General features: G+C 41.2%; 1 protein-coding gene across 1 annotated transcript; it reads left to right on the top strand.

Annotated features, from left to right (window-relative positions):
• Positions 1–2,204: 2,204 nt before the first annotated feature.
• Positions 2,205–18,669, top strand: itgb3b (integrin beta 3b). Its single transcript, XM_061756647.1, has 15 exons — positions 2,205–2,327; positions 3,098–3,183; positions 3,282–3,486; positions 4,045–4,297; positions 4,614–4,776; positions 5,809–5,970; positions 6,067–6,162; positions 7,107–7,196; positions 7,412–7,546; positions 9,883–10,315; positions 13,600–13,822; positions 13,895–13,995; positions 14,317–14,436; positions 17,109–17,275; positions 18,403–18,669. The coding sequence occupies exons 1-15, from the start codon at positions 2,273–2,275 to the stop codon at positions 18,469–18,471; spliced, it is 2,358 nt and encodes a 785-aa protein (XP_061612631.1). The 5' UTR covers positions 2,205–2,272; the 3' UTR covers positions 18,472–18,669.
• The last annotated feature ends 266 nt before the right edge of the window (positions 18,670–18,935 follow it).

The raw sequence follows: 18,935 nt of genomic DNA, 5'->3' as shown, positions 1-18,935 counted from the left end.
TAATAATTCACTAGAATTTTCTTGCGATTTTACCAGAACAAAAACACAATATGCAATCCAGTACATCCTAAAGCTGGGATGTCAAACTCAACTTTGTTATGGGCCCCATTGTAGTTACGGTTTCACTCAGAGGTTTGTTATGACTGTCCAACCATATGAATGTTTGCTCACCTCCATTTTCAACACCGCTTATCCTGGTTAGGGTCGCGGGACGCTGGAGCCTATCCCAGCTGACTTCGGGCGAAAGGCGGACTACACCCTGAACTGGTCGCCAGTCAGTCGCAGGGTTACATATAGACACGGACAACCATTCACACTCACATTCACACCGTCACTGAGTGGGAACTGAACCCACGCTGCCTGCACCAAAGTACACCATCGGTGACTACTGTTTGCTCACCTCATCATAATATTACATATACTCAACAAATTGATAGATAACTAGTTTTGAAATCAGAAGTCAAGGACAATAGTTTGTTCACTTATTGTTCAAGTTCCTGTAAAAACAGGTTTGGTAAAAAAAAAAAAAAAAAAAAAAAAAAAAGAATGCTTGCAATATCTCAATGTTAATATTCATTACATATGACAATTTGAAAATTTGGTACACATTTTAAAAAGAATCATGGAAGTTGACACATGCTTTGCTTTCACAGGCCACATAAAAGATTTGGTGGGCCAGATTTGGCTCGCGGGCCTTGAGTCTGACCTTTAATAATTCAGACAACCTTGTCTGAAGTGCTTACTTCATTGTTTACACGTGGTGTTCCTCAAGGCTCTAAACACGAGCCCATGCTGGAGCTCAACAGTAGCCTTCATGTTATGCACAGTAATATAAAAATAAACCTGACATGTCCCATAACATCAGATAAATCCCCAATAACAGCTTCCCACTCACACATTTTATTTCAAGTCAAAACAAAGGTGCACATTTCAGATAAATGAATCTATTCTTGAATGTTGACCTTCAGTCAGTTGGAGGTGCAACGTTTTCTGCAGGCAATACTTAGTTTCTATATGACATTTTAATACGGAAAAGTCAGCAGAAATTTTTAAATATACTGTAGTTCAAAATACAAGTGCTCTAATTCTGGCCATTTTCCAGTGCTAAGTGTTAAATTGCAAAATTAAATAAAACTATTGAATTGTTAAATTAATTAAAATAGGAGCTAGATTTTTTTTTTTTTTCTCCATCGCTGGGCTCCAAATCAATACGACTCGACTGTGTTAATGAAACGAAAATCCTCTCCCAGTTACTCAACCAGCAACCCAAACCCACTCCAACCAACCATCCACCCCAACCCCATCCACTCAAACCAACCGCTAGCCAACCTAACCAAGCAACTCACCCCAACTCACCCAATTTAGGTACACCAAACAAAACCAACCCTTACCCAACCAAAACAACCAACTCGAACTCAACCCAACTCAGAAGAGGGCTAGCTTCAAACCCTACAACCTGACACATGTGCACGCATTTGGCATTTAAATGTCACCAACATAACAGACTTAATCTAAATGTGTTTGAAGGCACCACTATTGAGTCAAATGAAAGCACTCTACTTGTGACATCCAGTGGTTGAAAGGATATACTACAACCACAGAAACAAAACAGTTGCTCAGTGAATTCATAGTAGTCTGTTGACGTTGTTATGGTGCTTTAGATAAAGTAAACCATGCTTGAAATTCTTAATTGAGTCAAGAGAGATGAGAGGTTTTGTATTGATAACAGTGGGTGGGGTGGGATGGTTGGGTTGCATTGGGAAATGGTGATGTGTTTGGATGGCTTGGAATGGGATTGGTTGGTTGGTTAGAATGGATTAGGTTGGGTTGGATGGTTGGTTTAGGGATGGTTAGGTACTTCTGTTTTGCTGATAAGCAAATCATCTAGACCATAAATATTCAGTATTTTGAAGTGTAGAAAACAACAAAGTGAGGGCAAAGTTTAAAAAAATGATAAAGGTTTGGGAATACTTTTTGAAGGAATATTATTAGGAGCTGCTTTCAATCTCATTGCACATATGTAAAGTGACAATAATAGGGCATTTTATTCTATTACTACTCTGTCACTGGGTTTTCATTGCACTTACACTTAATATCCACTAGAGGGCAGTGTGCACTGGATCAAACATGCCCATATACTTCAAAGTGAGCGTGAGGGGTGGCTTCTAGACATTTGGATTTGAAGATTTGAGTGGAGTAAGTTTTTTTTTTTTTTTTTTAATTCCTTGCACTCGGCTGAGTCTTCTCGGAGTGCACGCATGCAGTCAGCAGGATGGACGCGCTTTGGATGTGCTTTTGGATCCTGTTGGGAATAACTGGAGTTTACGGTAGAGTCCAATTTTGTAAGCTTTTGACTAGACATGCTGCAGAGGAACACAATAAAGAGGCTCATTTTACAAATCTCCTAATAGTTGACTTCCTAGTTACCTGTCAACATTAACCTGACGACATAATCTAAAATCTTCAGATTTTATTGTGTTTGTTCATGTTAAAACAACAAATTGACCGTGGCTTCATCTGTGGTATATTAAACTGCTTAGTAGTGGTTATAGTATATGACAACATTGTGATGACATAACACAAATGTAATGTTGCCTGTAGGATTCTTATGAATGAAATGTCATTACTTCATAGAGGGGCACTCATTTAAAACTTGCATTTTCCAATTTTTAATACTACAATCATTGGAGGGTATTACAAGACTTTGCTTTTTACCTATGTAATTTTTTTCCATTTTTACAAATATTTGTCATGTTTAATTTTTATAGAGCTCAAGCTCAAGAAGCAAATTAGAAAGGTATTTCCTCCCCAAGGATGCAAAATTAGATCATAATGTCTGCATATACATATTGTACAAAACTCATCATTATTTTTTTACAAAAACATCGAAAAGCCCTTTGCAGAGAAATTGTGTGCCGGCTTAATGATCGATAAGATAATTTACAGGATTTTACTGACTCCCCAAAAAATCGATCCATGAGCAAAAGGATGGGAAACCCTGATCAAGATGATCTTTACAACGTCATAATACAGTACAATAAAGATTTAGGAATAAAAATGGAATGATTGAGTTTCTACCGTCTTTTTGCTGATCAAGGTCCAAACGTGTGCACCTCCAGGGGTGCGAGCACATGTAAGCAGTGTCTGGCCGTGCACCCCAGCTGTGCATGGTGCGTCCAAGAGGTGGGTGGCTTTGCGTTCCATTTCAGCAATTTAACTGGTGTTGTCAAAAAATGATGATAAAATCCTAAACTTACTGATACGCTCCCTACTGCTGGCAGGAATTCGGTCACGGGGAGGCCAGCTCTTCCCGCTGCGACCGAAAAGCCAACCTGGTGGCTGCAGGCTGCCCTCCTCCGGCCGTGGAGTCTCCAAACAGCAGAATGCAGGTGATAGAGGACCGGCCCCTCAGCAAGAAGGCGGCGGGGGCCACGCAGGACGTGACCCAGATCAAGCCCCAGAAACTCCACATTACCCTCAGGCCTGGTGAGCCAGCAGAGATGTTGTGGACAAACACATTTTTCCCCAGCTTTGATATTTTGGGTTGTTTGTTGTATATGCCCCTCGATTGGCTGGCAACCAATCCAGGGTGTGCTCCACCTCTCCCCAAAAAAGTTAGTTGGGATAGGCTCACCGCGAACCTTAGTGAGGATAAAAGCTACAGAAAATGGATGGATGGAGTTTGATAGGGAATGTGGACCAGATAGAGATTAAACGTGAGTTACTTGGTTAGCATACGCAGAGCAAATTTTATTCAAATCAGATAATAAAAGTTATGATTTGATAGCAGTGGTTTGTGATGGGATGGTTGTGTTGTGTTGGGTACATTGGTGTGGTTGGATGGCTTGGGATGAATCAGGTTGATTGGGTGGTCGGTCGGTCGGTTGGTCGGTTGGTAGGGTGAAGCGAGATTACTTCGGTCAGGTTGGAGCGGCCTCTTTCATATTTTACTTTCCATTTCATTCAAATGAAAAGACTTGCTCTGTGTGGCAGTTGGCATCTGCTTTGTAATACAAATGTGTTTTGGGAAAATTGTTTTTTAAGACGACGCCAAGCGCTTTACTGTAAAGGTGCGCCAGGTGGAAGACTACCCCGTGGACCTTTACTACCTCATGGACCTCTCCTACTCCATGAATGATGATCTCTACCGCTTGAGGACGCTGGGCAAGGGCCTGGCCGAAGCCATGAACCGCACCACCAGCAACCTCCGCATGGGCTTTGGAGCCTTTGTGGACAAGCCGATCTCCCCTTACATGTACATCTCCCCCAAGGAGGCAGTCAAGAACCCTTGTTACAGGTACAAGCAGCGAACATTTGTGTTTATTGAGCGTATGTGTTTTGTTTTGGGGGGTTTTACACCAACGATGTCATTTTTCTGAGGACACCGTCTGTGGCTCATTAACAGCTCATGCGGAGAGTCACAACACTTGTTATGAGCTTACGGCAACTTCTGCTGAGTGAACAGTATTATCGTGTAGAGCAGTGATTCCAATGGTGTGTCGTGAGGGATCATCAGGTGGACTGTGGGAAATCATCCATTTTCACTTAATTGTTCCAAAAAGTATCTGGTCTACAAAGTATCTTTCTATCTATGACTTCTGTTTGACGGACAGCATAAACACCACCTGCCGGCCACAGTTTGGTTACAAGCATGTCTTGTCACTGACGGATAAAGTGAGCCGCTTCACCGAGGAAGTGAGGAAGCAGATGGTATCCAGGAACCGGGACGCCCCCGAGGGAGGCTTCGACGCCATCCTCCAGGCGGCCGTCTGCAAGGTGCGCACATCACTCTCAAATTGGCGTGTTCGCGTGCCATACCTTGGGGGCACACAAAACAATTTGCAATGAATTATTATACTGTATCATTTTTGAAAGGGCATACCTACATATAGGGACTGGTGCGCTAATAAACTAATTACTCCTCCCGACCTTGGGGAGCGGGGGTGTTCAGAAAAAAAGACTGTTATTATGTAAGTAAAGTCAAACTGTGTACCCCAATTCCAATGAAGTTGGGACGTTGTGTTAAACATAAATAAAAACAGAATACAATGATTTGCAAATCATGTTCAACCTATATTTAAGATGTTTAATGTTCAAACTGATAAACTTGATTGTTTTTAGCAAATAATCATTAACTTGGAATTTTATGGCTGCAACACGTTCCAAAAAAGCTGGGACAGGTGGCAAAAAAGACAGAGAAAGTTGAGGAATGCGCATCAACCACCGGTTTGGAACATCCCACAGGTGAACAGGCTAATTGGGAACAGGTGGGTGCCATGATTGGGTATATAAAGAGTTTCCCTGAATGACTCAGTCATTCACAAGCAAAGATGGGGAGAGGTTCACCTCTTTGTGAACAAGTGCGTGAGAAAATAGTCGAACAGTTTAAGGACAATGTTCCTCAATGTACAATAGCAAGCAATTGAAGGATTTCATCATCTACGGTCCATAATATCATCAAAAGGTTCAGAGAATCTGGAGAAATTGCTGCATGTAAGCAGCAATGCCGAAAAGCAACATTGAATGCCCGTGACCTTCGATCCGTCAGGCGGCACTGCATCAAAAACCGACAACAATGTGTAAAGGATATCGCCACATGTTAAAAATGGTGTAGCTGTGTAGACTGTCAGTCATCCAGATCATGGTAATCAGTGAAGGTTGAATCCAGAACACTTTTTGTTTGTTGAATTTTTTTCTTGTTTTCCAAAAACGCACTAAAATGAATCAGGCAATTATGCTACTAGGCTAACACAAGTTTTTTTTATTTGAGTATTTTGGCTAATATGCTGTGATTCAACGGCGAACCAGGAGCAAATCGGCTGGCGTCCCGGAGCGTCCCACCTCCTCATCTTCACTTCAGACGCCAAGACGCACGTGGCGCTAGACGGCCGTCTCGCCGGGCTCGTGCAGCCCAATGACGGACGTTGCCACCTCAACCCGGCCAACCTGTACAGCATGTCCACCATCATGGTTAGCATGCGGTGTGTGTGTTTGTCGCTCACACTTGGGTAAGAGTGTGTGCACGGTGCTAAATCAACACAATATTCTTATCCTCCCTTTAAACAGGATTACCCATCCCTCGCTCTCATCACAGAGAAGATGTCAGAGAACAACATCAATCTCATCTTTGCTGTCACCAACCCTGTGGTTTCTTTGTACCAGGTCAGCACTTTATGTATACTGTGGGAATGTGCCAAACATTAAGCGGTTCCAAAATATTTAGCATTCAAATTCTGGATGGAAAAACTGTAAAGTAATGGCCCTGAATCGTCCGGTCAGACTGCTCTCATGTCACTCCTACTGCCATTCTTATGTTCTGTGATTTAACATTTATCGGCATTATCGTTTTTTTTTTTTTTGTCATTTTGGCTCTTCACAAACATCTCTCATCATTCAAATCTGAGAGATTTATACATTCTAGTTCTTTTCAACACACATTTGTGAGGTGACAAGCACATTCAATTCATTCTATTGAGGAAGGTTTCTGCAAAAGTAAGAACAGTCGCCCTAGACACGAATGCAAACTGAGAAGAATGGCTGCTCTGACCGGTCTGTTATTATTTAATCCCGAACATGCAGCGCGTTCTTCAGCTCTTCCAAACCTCACTGGCTTTTAAAATACATATTTGAACTCCACTCCGGCAGAATGGAAATTATAAAATTTATCACCCGAGCACAGTGTTCTGACTCGGCAAGTTGCAGTTCGAGGCAATAGTGAAAGGAATTAGACAGGATGAGGGGAAAATTCCTGGAAATGTGAAGAGTGTGAATTGCTGAATAATGTAATTTAATTTTGTTAAAATGCACACATTACACATAGTAATATAATTATAGTAGCGTATACTACTGTACTGTGTACAATATCGCAGTAGTAATAGTAGTAGTACAACAAAAACTATATATTATAGTATATTATATATAGAATAAATAAGTAATTGTACCATACAATATAGTCAGGGTGTAGTATACGAAAGTGTAATATAGTATAGTACGCTGTAGTATATAGTATGTTACAATACTAAATATTTATAGTGTTTTTTTAATATACAGTCCAGTAGTTCTTGTCTTGACTTTGTAGTCCTTGTCCTTCCATTTTATTTGTGTAGAACTACAGCGAGCTGATTCCCGGCACCACTGTGGGAACACTCTCCAATGACTCTGGCAATGTTATTCAGCTCATTTTGAAGGCCTACGCAGTAAGTGTTACTTGTACACACAGGAAACACATTTGTGGCTAGAGGATGGCATTGGTTTGTTGACACATACTGTACCAGCTGTGTATGAGTCGTACACGCAGTCACGTCAAATCCTTTGCAGAAATTCTGCCATGATGGGGGGGGCTATGTGCCTCGTGACTTTTGTCCGTACAGTGTATATAACCTCTCGCTCTCCTGCTGTACATTCACTGTAGAAAATTCGCTCCAAAGTGGAGCTGGAGCTTCTGGGAGTCCCGGAGGAGCTGTCCCTCTCCTTCAACGCCACGTGTTTGAATGGAGAAGTCATCCCAGGCCTCAAGTCCTGCTCGGGACTCAAGATCGGAGACACGGTGAGTCCAAGGCAACACTAAAACTGAGTTCCAGCGAATGTATTCATCTACCATCTGTCAACATACAGGGATCTATGCAGTCTTGCTCTATTCCAGACCACAGACTTGTTGGCTGTGTTCACAATCAGTCCTTATCCACTATACAGTGCCCTAGAGAGTGAGTTTGCCATTTTTGAGTGCTGTTCGAATGTGTAGAGGGGTTTGCAAAATGTATACACCAAGTACCAACAAAAGAATACCTACTTAGTAAGCCACTGCAGCATGCGCGTTAACACTGTGCGTTAAATACAGATTTTTTTTAAAAATGGACTTAAACAATGATTCAATTAAAATGTGTTACACATAAAAATTCAATACAAATAAGAGCTGAATAAAAGCATTAAAAACAAACCGTTCTTAAACATTAAATGCAAAGATATTTTAATAGAAAGTTAAATACAACTGAACCGTTCTAGGGCAGTGATTCTTTTGAGTACCACTTGAGGGAGCCTGTATACCACTAGTGATATGCTTAACACACTTTGAAAATCGCTGCACTATATAGCGCACCCAATGTATCCCACAATGCATTTTGAAAAGCAGTGAACAACCAAAGAAAAGCAATATATCCCATGATGCATTGCATCAATAGAAACATGGTAACACATCATAATACAGATGGACATCAATTCCTTTATTTCTACTAACTTTGCAAAATACACTTATCTTAAAACAATATAATGTTATGATCAATTATTTTATTATTACAGAAGGTCCACCAGCTGACATTGATCCAGTACTTTGTAATTATGCAACAACAGTGATTTAATTATTCCAAAACTATTTTTCATTTGACTGAGGAGTGAACTACAGTATATTGTCCACTATATAAAAATCTCTATACTGTATAGTGATTTGGGAGTCGGGAATGGGTGAAGGAGTCGGAACACAGCTGTTGTCTCCTGAAGTTTCGAATACGCATGACTTCATGAGTTGGTTCCCTTTTTCCATTTCCACCCTTCCTGGTATCTATGTGTAATCAGTCTTTTGTTTCTTCCTGTTTTTTTGTCTTTCCATCCTTTTTTAATTTGGTTGCTTCTTCTCACCACCCCAGGTGACATTTTTTGGCTTGCACACATTTCTTTCTCAGGGCTTCATTTTCTCCTTATATGGTCGTCCCTCCACACGCCACTACTGCCCGCTTTTGGACCTGTACCAGATTTCGATGTAATGCCGAATGAATGATTACTCACGTGCATCTGGAGGCATTCCCCGTTTTATGTTTTGGTAACATAGCCCATAGGGGTTGACGTTACATGAGGCCTTTGAATGTTGTTTTATTTGATCAACACAAAGTCAAGAAAAAAACATCTTCAGACTTTTCCCTGGCTCAAATTGAGGCAGAAGTTGTAACATTCTGATGCTGCGTTCCCCCCCAATTGGTTAAAACAATCAAGTGCAGCTCATCAGAAACATGAATTCTAACTTTAAATTCTCGTCATTCTCTAAATTCTTATTTATTTTATGAGACATCTCTAAAAAGCCAAATGCACTTCTTCAATATACTTTTTTTCTGAGAAATTAGAGATTCTTGATTACAAAAAGAAGCAATATTTACCTGTGTGAAAATTAGACACATTTGCAGTAGGAAAGAAAAAAATGGTAATTTACAGCTCTTCTCAGGCGTTTTTAGGTGGGACCTCCAACTGTTTCTGATACGGAGCCACCCTGTCGGCACAGTGTACTTGTTATACAGCGAACCCCCGCGTACAAGATTTATTATATTATGTAAATGCCAAAAAGGTTAGTGAGTGAGTAAGTCATTCAGACGTAGGTCATTTTTGTAACGTGCTAGTGTGCATATTTGTTTGCCCGTGTGTGATGTCATGTCAATTTGTGCTTGCATTTTATTTCAGCTAGTATGCCGCCCAATACTATTATAAGCCTCATGTGAAGGTTGTTTGTGTTGAACAATTTAACTGCAGTAAACATAACAGTTGTTTATGTAACATGGATTAAGGATTGTGTACATGCTAGATGTATAGTGTTGATGCTTTGCTAGCTTTGCCTTGGTTTTTACAGAAACAAATCTCCGTTGTACTTTGACACCATCTTGTGGCATCTGTAGGCAATTACAAACCCCTTTGAGAGAGGTTCGTCAGTTATTTGCGAATTTTTCCCTATTTACGACGGGGTTTTACTGTACCACAATTGTGGTTAAAAATGACATCCAACCCGTGCAACACTTGTCAGATAATAACAGGTTTCATGACGTCAGAGGTTTGAGAACCAGAGCCGGCCCGAAATTTTAGATGCAGGAAAAAGCCTACTCTTTTAAGCCGATGCTTGTGCCTCAGGTGTCCTTCAGCGTGGAGGCCCGAGCACGAGCCTGCCCCAAACAGAAGAAGAAGAAGACCTTCATCATCAAGCCGGTGGGCTTTAAGGACTCGCTGTCCATCACCGTCACCATCGAGTGCGACTGCAAGTGCCAGAACAAGGCTCAGCCCAACAGCCCCAAGTGTCACCACGGCAACGGCACCTTTCAGTGTGGCATCTGCATGTGCCACCCGGGGCGCCTGGGCCCGCACTGCGAGTGCGCCGAGGGCGACTACGGGCCGGCCGAGCAGGACCACTGCACGGAGCCCGGCGTGTCCGGCGTCTGCAGCGGGCGCGGGGACTGCGTGTGCGGCCAGTGCGTGTGCCACAGCAGCGACTTTGGCAAAGTGTGGGGGAAGCTCTGCGAGTGCGATGACTTCAACTGCCTTCGCTACAAAGGCGAACTCTGCTCCGGTGTGTACCTTTTTATCACTATCCATCCATTCATTTTTCTGTTGCGGTTGTCGTTTATTAGGGTCACAGGTAAGCTGGAGCCGATCTCAGCTGGGTGAGTGAGAGGTGGGTTGCACCCTGGACAGGTCGCCAGCCAATCACATGGCGCATATAGACATATAGGCATATGACGTAATTCACCAAAAGTTGTGAACAAGTTCACATAGGAAACGAACGAGAGCGTCCAATGTGTTACAGCGAACGTCCGCATTTTCGCGGTTAAGCATTCACCTATTCGCAGATTTTTGGGGGAACCTATCCTCTGTTATTTAATGAAAATCTCTCTTATTCACTGTTTTTGTGCTCAGCTAACATAAAAGAAATTGCTTTGGCACCATCTAGTGGCATCTTGGTGTCAAGGAACCATGCTGAAGTGACGGGAGGAGAGTCATTTAATCAGACTATAGCCTTGTCTAATGGGAAAAAGTGCTTTTCCGCCATCTTGTAGCATCAATAGGCGATTACAATCTATTTTAATCTATTGCTTGTGGATTTTTCCATTCAATATGAAGTATTTTGTCATTATTCTGCTACTCTTTCAGTCACTAAATCGTCTTTATACGTAGGTTTAAAAAAAAAAAAAAAAAGTATTCCTAACCCTCCCACAATTGTGTATTGATTGTGCAATCTGTGCGTTTACATTTGGTAATGTTTCAAGTAAGGATGGTGACATAATTTGCCAAAAGATGCAAACAAGTATGTTTAAATAAACTCTCTTAAGTGATAAATACAAAAGTATTTGATCTAAACCCCCCTCCATTAAAAAAATTCTTTGGAGGATTGATTGAAGTGTGTGTCTTTAAGAACGCACACACGCATGTGTCTCTTCAAGTTGGCAGCCGTAATTCCCGCATACTGACTTGCCACACACCTCATCTGGTAAGAATTACAACCAAAAACACTTCTCTTCTAAGGCCAGGGACATGAGCTCCATTCACAGTAAACACATGCTGCACTGTGAGTGTTATGAGGATTCACACGCACGACGGGAGTTTTGAAACCTGAAAGTTCGATTTTGAAGGCAAAATGGACAAAACTGTAGACAGTGTGTCATTCAGTGAAAAACATGATGTCAGCCTGACGCATGAGTAAGTTAACTGGGGATTTTTGGGTGGAAAGTTGGTGTTACAAATGATGGTCTGTTACTTACCTACTGTACTTTTTCTTGTTCTTGTCTGCACTGTTTTCCAGGGTTCTGATGTGAGGAATCGACAATACAGTAGAACATCTAGAAATAATCATTAACAATGTCAACAATATATTCTCTCTATTCGTAGGGGTTTGGGACGTAACTTTGTTCGCTCTAGTCTTTTTATAATTAACTATAGTTAGAGTTAACCCTAAATATACCCCGAACTATGTTACCCAATACTGATTTTAAAGTCATCCTAAAACATTACCCTTCATAACAAATGGCTTACAGATTATTTTATTTGGGGGAAAAAAATGGGCGGCACGGTTGGCCGACTGGTTAGAGCGTCAGCCTCACAGTTCTGAGGTGCGGGGTTCAATCCCCGTCCCCCCCTGTGTGGAGTTTGCATGTTCTCCCCGTGCCTGCGTGGGTTTTCTCCGGGCACTCCGGTTTCCTCCCACATCCCAAAAACATGCATGAATTGGAGACTCTAAATTGCCCGTGGGCATGACCCTAGTGAGGAGAAGCGGCTCAGAAAATGGATGGATGGATGGAAAAAAATGGACCAGAAGTGTGAGGATTCTGGCATTTATGTCAACAACCCGTGAATATACCAATTACTGCTTTCCTACTAAAGTAGGCCCGCCGCACATCGAGTGATACAACCAAACGCGACTGAAGTGGACCAAAAATTACAGTTGGCAACGCTTCGCCACACCAAGCATCAGAGCACCGCACATCTACCGATGCGCTGCAACGGAAAATCTGAGACCCTGTATCGGGTTTTGAAGTTCCACATACTGTGCTGTATTCTTTTTATTGAACCACAAAAATATGGTTTGATTGATTCAAGGGAAGAAGCGGATTGCCACAAAGCGAGGAAAGGGGTGGGAATAAAGGAGAGAGCGATGATATTTTGAGAGCGAATAGCTCTCAAGCTATCAGTGATGCTCGCTATTCCTCCACTAACATGGCGCCTTAGAAGCAGCAAGCCGTTTGGGCAGCATCTTAGGGCGCTACTGAAAGAGCACAAAATTACCCAGATAGGCATGAATAGGTGCATTATTCAGGGCATATTAGTTTGTGAATTTCCTCACGCAAGTATGTTGCGGTTCACTGTATTTTCTTCTCCCATGCAAAGTTACAGTAATCCTTTTATGTCGTGTACTATTTCACAACAATTGTGTTGAATTCTGGATTCTGCGGTCCCGCTGTACTATAATTAAGTCAATATGTGCCTGTGCATCCATTTTAGCTGTGATTAACAGTTCTCAGGGAATATTTTAATAGAGCACTAATGCTAAGAAACCACATTAAAGTGTTTGTGTTGTCATCTCATTTCCGGTTGTGTACCTCATCACGTCCTAACATTTCAGTGGTATGTTTAGCCTTGCTCCCCAGAGCCTACACACACACTATGTATTCCCCCAAGTGGACAGATTAACATTAAAATACCTTTGTGCTTACTCACGGGGCCGGCGTGGTGTAATGACGCTAAAAATAAACCCATGTTTGGGCTGAAAATAAAGGAGCAGAAGGGGAGATATTTTGAAAATGTTGCTGCCTTAAAAGTCCGAAGAAGAGGAAACATTTTTACAGTGGTTGGTTCTATGGTAGAGTAGTGATTATTGCAGATCATAGTTTGACGGGGTCCGCTTGTGGTGACTGTGGCAGCAATACTTTGTGCGCCGTCACTCTATTGTCTAAATGTACACAGAGAGGGGAAGAACTTGACCAAAAATCAAAACAAAAAAGCTAACCAGACACCGCAGGTGATGTTTTTCTAGAGTTTTGGAGCATGAAAAGACAAAATTAAAATTGTAGCCTTTGGCAATTATATGCCAGGAAAGTAATATGGGCAGAAACAATATTTTAACACAACACACGACATGCATGCCCCCCCCCCCCCCCCCTTAATGTCTTGCACATTAGAATCAAACTAACACAGTTCTTAAAGGGTACATGCAAATGTATTGTACTAAAAAGTTAAATACAACTGAACCACTCATTGGCAGTGATTCTTTCGCGTACCACAAACGCTACTCGTACCACACTTTGAGAATCACTGATCTACTCCTAATTGTTCTCCTCCTCCTCCTCCTCCTCCTCCCAGGCCATGGCATGTGCAACTGTGGCTTTTGCCAGTGCGCCCCCGACTGGCAGGGGGAGAACTGCAACTGCTCCACGCGTACCGACACCTGCGTGTCGCACCTGGGCTTCCTGTGCAGTGGGCGTGGCCAGTGTGTGTGCGGCACTTGTGAGTGCACCCAGCCCGGAGCCTACGGGGCCACCTGCGACAAATGCCCCACCTGCCCTGACGCGTGCACCATGATAAAGTACACAGGAACATTCACTAGGCCTACTTTGGGAATGTACTTGGGATATATCAATTATGTGTTTGTGTGCAGAGAATGTGTGGAGTGTAAACATTTCAAAAGAGGCAAGCTCTTTGAGGACAACACCTGCGCTCGCATTTGCAAGGATGAGATTGTGCTCCTGGAAGAATTAGGTGAGGCACCTGGTCGGTAAACTAATAAAAAATCTTTTAAAAAAACACGATGACAATAACTTACCTGTCGTAAAACAAAAACTACAACCAAATACAGTATAAAGAACAATTGCTATTTGCAAGGTTTGGGACAAAGACGTGGGCGGAGGGAATTATGAACAGTTACAAATACCAGTGTCACACATTGACATCGCTCCTTGAAGCTGTAGGGAAAAAAATGCTTAACCTACCCAAACAAATAAAACGACTCGCGATTGCACTTTAAGATGAGAAGAAATATGTAACTAAGTCTAACAAGCAATATTTCGACTTTGTGGCAAGTGCTTCATGACACAAACGCAGTGAACTGCACCTACAAGGACGAGGACGACTGCGTGCAGCGTTTCCAGTACTATGAGGACGCCAGCGGCAAGGCCATCTTGTTTGTCGTCAAGGAGCCAGGTAACCAATGCATTCATTCAAAAATTGGTTCATTAAAATGTATTCATTTGGGTATTTTTATTCATTTATCACATTGAATAATCCACTATATACGGAACATCACGTGACCAAACCCGGAAAACAGGTTAGCGGACTTCCTGTGTATGCTACCCTAACGGGCATGACTACAGTTTGATGACATGATGGTTTTGAAGTCAAACTTGCTCCAATTTTGTTTTCTTTCTGGCTGGGGAAAAGTTAAATGCATGTACGTTGTATATCGTTTATTTATACAAATATGATAAACACGAACAAAGCCTAAACATCGAATATGGTCATCTTTGGTGGCTCTGTGGTGACATCTTGTGTTAAAAAAAGACATTGTAGAAGTTCTTACGGTTGCTTTGTCACAGCCCCCCTCACCATTTATCCAAACCAGTAGGAAGTGCTTCAACCTGTTTTGTCAAATGTAGAAGTAGGTTGCGCATATTCTGCATTGGTTTATTATATTATTAATGTATTAAATAACAAATATAAATAATATTTTCATTTTATTAAAAACTGGTTAATTAGTTACAATTAAGTGAATTATAAATAATAAAAATGAGCAGGATGTATTATTTCATTATCGAAGTTATCAATTTTATTTGTTGAATTCAATTTGCCATATTTTACTTAAAATTGAATTTTAGTTACAATAAATTTACAAATATTTATCTAATTAAATAATGGTTTAATTTATTGTAAATAAAAAAATATAAAATATCAGTAAAATAAACCATTTTACATATATTCAACAGATTTTCATTTGATTTTAACTTATATTCAACTTTTTAAATTATATTTTTATTGAATAATTGGTTGCTATATTGTAAAAAAAATAACAAACTGTAAAATAAAAATATGCATTTTCAAACAAACTTTTATTGTATTAAATGTTTTCAGTAATTGTAGTTAACTATAAATATTAAACTTAAAACTTGAGAATGGATTACAGTGTTATGATTGTTATTTTAAACTATTTTATGTATTTTACATCCACATTTTACCTATTATTATTTTATCTACACCTAAACTGGACAAATGTCCATTTTAAAAATCAAACATGCTTTCCATAAGTGTAAATGTGAGTGCGAATGCTTAATCCATATGTGCCTCCACGATTGGCCGAGTTAGGATAGGCTTCAGTGAGGATAAGATAAATAGAAAATGGATAGATGGATAATTTAGCTAGCATTATTAAGATGATACAAACCAATTTTTTGCTCTTGTATTGGGTCTGTGCGGTAATACCTAATGAAGTGCCCTAAATGCTACGTTATTGTACATTTTTCTCTTCTTTCAAGTCATCTACTTGTTGGGTGGTGGAGAAGGGGGGGCTCTTTTTAATGGGCCCCAACTGCCCAGAGAGAAAGTCTGTCCCGGGGTCTTTTGCCTCTAATGAATGCGTGCGTCTAATTTAGACTGCACATTTGAAGCAGGGAAGTACGCCAAAGTTTACCTTGAACACGTATGCGCCCCGCCGAGGCAAAGTGGGTCATAAAACACCCCGGCTCAGCTCCTCTGGGACCCGCTGACTCTACGTTAAGAGAGCTAAGTAAGCAAAATGAAGCCCAAAACAGACACAACAGTGTGAAACAGAGCTCAATTGACCTTAACACGCCAAAAACCTTTGCAAGATTGGACATGAAGATGTAATTGCCATTTTATATGCATCAGAAGAATCAATGGGAAGAGAGGAAATAGAGCAAAAATAAAAGCACAAGGAAGAGGAGGAAGTGGAGCTTTGATGTCACTTGTAAAAGTTGGCCTCTCCCAGAGGGCTCCCAGCACTTAACTTACTCATAAGTCTTATTGCCCCCCAAAAAAATACAAAATACTAGGTGTACCAATGACAGCCTATTCTATCAACCAAGGTTGGGAAAAGTATGGCCCAACTCTGTTCTGTAGCCCGGCCCACCGATCATTTACATATCATTTACTGCAGTAACACCTGAAATTCCCCTGTGGGCATCAATGAAGGATATGTTAGCTTAATTATTTCCTATTATTATAAACAGTTTTAAATATTTTACATCCATATTTTAACTTTCTTCATTTTCTCTTCATCTACAAATGACCTGGGACATCTGTCCATTTTCAAAATCGAATGCGACCCTTGAGTACTAAATTTTGCCCACTCCTGATAAAGACCATTTTCAAATGTTATGTAGTTTACGAGACATTTTCATTCATCAATTGAAGATTTGTATCAAAAATCATGTTTTTACAAGCATAGCAATGCTCACTGACTTTTTGGTGCCCAATCAGATTGCATGAATGCCATTTTGTAGGGGAGCACACTTGCGCGATATCTGTCTTGGGATTGCTGCAACCTCATTCCACACAGAGACTCGCACAAAATAAGAGTCAAAGCAGAAGCTCTGGTATTTATCCACCATTGCCTTTTACACAACAAGTGTTAGATTTTCAACTTCACACCCAACAGAAAAATTTCAATAATTGCAAAATAGCAGGGGCGCTAACAATGAACCGCGATAGAGCGGTGTAACACTGTTCCCTTACACACATAGGTGGAGTCTGCTTCTGTTACGGCGTCTGATACTAACTTCGAAAGGTCGATGTCTCTCACACAAAAAAAAATACCCAAAAAATGATTTTCAAAAATGGTTCCTTTATCTCCCATCCCTCAGACTGTCCCGAGGGTCCGGACGTTTTGGTGGTGCTGCTCTCTGTGGCGGGGGCCATTTTGTTCCTGGGCTTGGCCACACTTCTCATTTGGAAGCTGCTGATCACCATTCACGACAGGCGGGAGTTTGCCAAATTTGAAGAAGAGCGCGCACGGGCCAAGTGGGACACGGTGGGTGGAATGTCCTGACGTTTAATCAGTTACAACAGTGCTTTGTGTTTATTTATCTGCAGAAAGTGTTGGCGGACCTTCACTTAGCATGTCAATGCTGTTTATAAATAGCGACACGGGTAAAAGGCAGTAAAATTGCCGGCTTTTCTCTGCAGTGCAAAGGGGGCTCACGGGGGCCACGCACACACATGCTCCATCTCGGTGTCTTTTTATTATTTGTGTGGCCTGCTGTTAGTCCCAGCACTACAAAAGGCAGCCAGCGGAAGGGGTGGCTTTAAATTAGCCGACGTTTAGTTGCTTTTCCTGGTAATAGGCTTCTCTGTGGCTCCCACCAAACCGCAACAATTCATTTCAACGTGCTCCCTTGGTAACAAAAGTCAAAACGTCAACCACATACTTGCCAACTAAAGCCTTTTTAGCAGTGGCGGGCCGTGCATTTGGTACCACTATCATGTCGCAGTTATAGAAACCAGAAATATGATACATAACAGAATGCAACCGTCCCATGTACATCATCTGGAGCAGTTCACAATCAATATTTATCTTATAATATGACAATACATTTAAAAAATGAAATTAAATACGTCATACTCACCAGAGATGCTGATAATGAAATGTATTAAAGTGGCCAGATTGCTACAGATGACAGTGTTATGCTAGTCGAAGTTGGCTTTACCACGTTTTGCTCCGACCAACAAATCACAGGACAGAAAAAATGCTGACATCATCGAGCGCCAGCACTCCGGGCCCGTGAGGATGACTGTTAAAGAAACAATCCCATTACTAATATAATTTCAGTTACATCGACCAGCACTACTGATTCTGCAGGCCTTGGGCAGATTAGATTGACATGGCAACACAGAGGCTGATATCTGATTGGACAAAGAAAAGAAAACATGAACATCCACATACACTTACGAGAAGCAGTACAGCCAAGGGAAATGCTACGAAATTAAGAGAATACAGTGTTCGGAAAACATTAATACAATTTCTCGGAAGAAATGTTAGAATTTAGGGTGTAATTGTATGCCAGTGCTTCTGACAGGGTTTATCACCTCTGTGTCAGTCAATAGTATAAACATCTTGCTCTTTGTAAAGATAGATTTGTTTGTGTATTTCACCTACAGGGACACAATCCTCTTTATAAAGGGGCCACGTCTACCTTCACAAACATCACATACAGAGGAAAAGACTGACGCTGGCTGAAAACATTCCAAGAATGAAATGGGATTTCACTGTCGGAAGGCACAGAACCATGTGCAGGTCTCTACTGTCACGAGGCGATAAATAATGAGAATTATCATTTTGTAAATATGTAGAAATGACTGTGTGGCTCTTGATCAGGGATTCGTCACAAAATGACCCTCTGGCTTTAATAAATGTTGTTTTCTGTGGCTGCTCTCTTCCTGATTCACACATTGAAAGTTCATAAATAATAATATGCCGTATACAACACTGATTCTCAATGAGGTGTGCTGCAGGAATTTATCCAATTTTACTTAATTGGCCAGAAAATGATTTATTTACTTCAACTAATGTATCGTGGTTCATCTATCTATGCCAGTGACGTATAGTGACAGGCAGAACAATGAAATGGAACACTGGATAGAGTATCATGAGCCTAAAATTATGAAGTCATTTTTTTAATTTTGGGGAAAAC

The sequence above is a fragment of the Phyllopteryx taeniolatus genome, chromosome 19 (assembly GCF_024500385.1).
Source record: "Phyllopteryx taeniolatus isolate TA_2022b chromosome 19, UOR_Ptae_1.2, whole genome shotgun sequence".
In the NCBI taxonomy this organism is placed as follows: Eukaryota; Metazoa; Chordata; class Actinopteri; order Syngnathiformes; family Syngnathidae; genus Phyllopteryx; species Phyllopteryx taeniolatus.
This window is presented reverse-complemented; position numbering and strand designations above follow the sequence as displayed.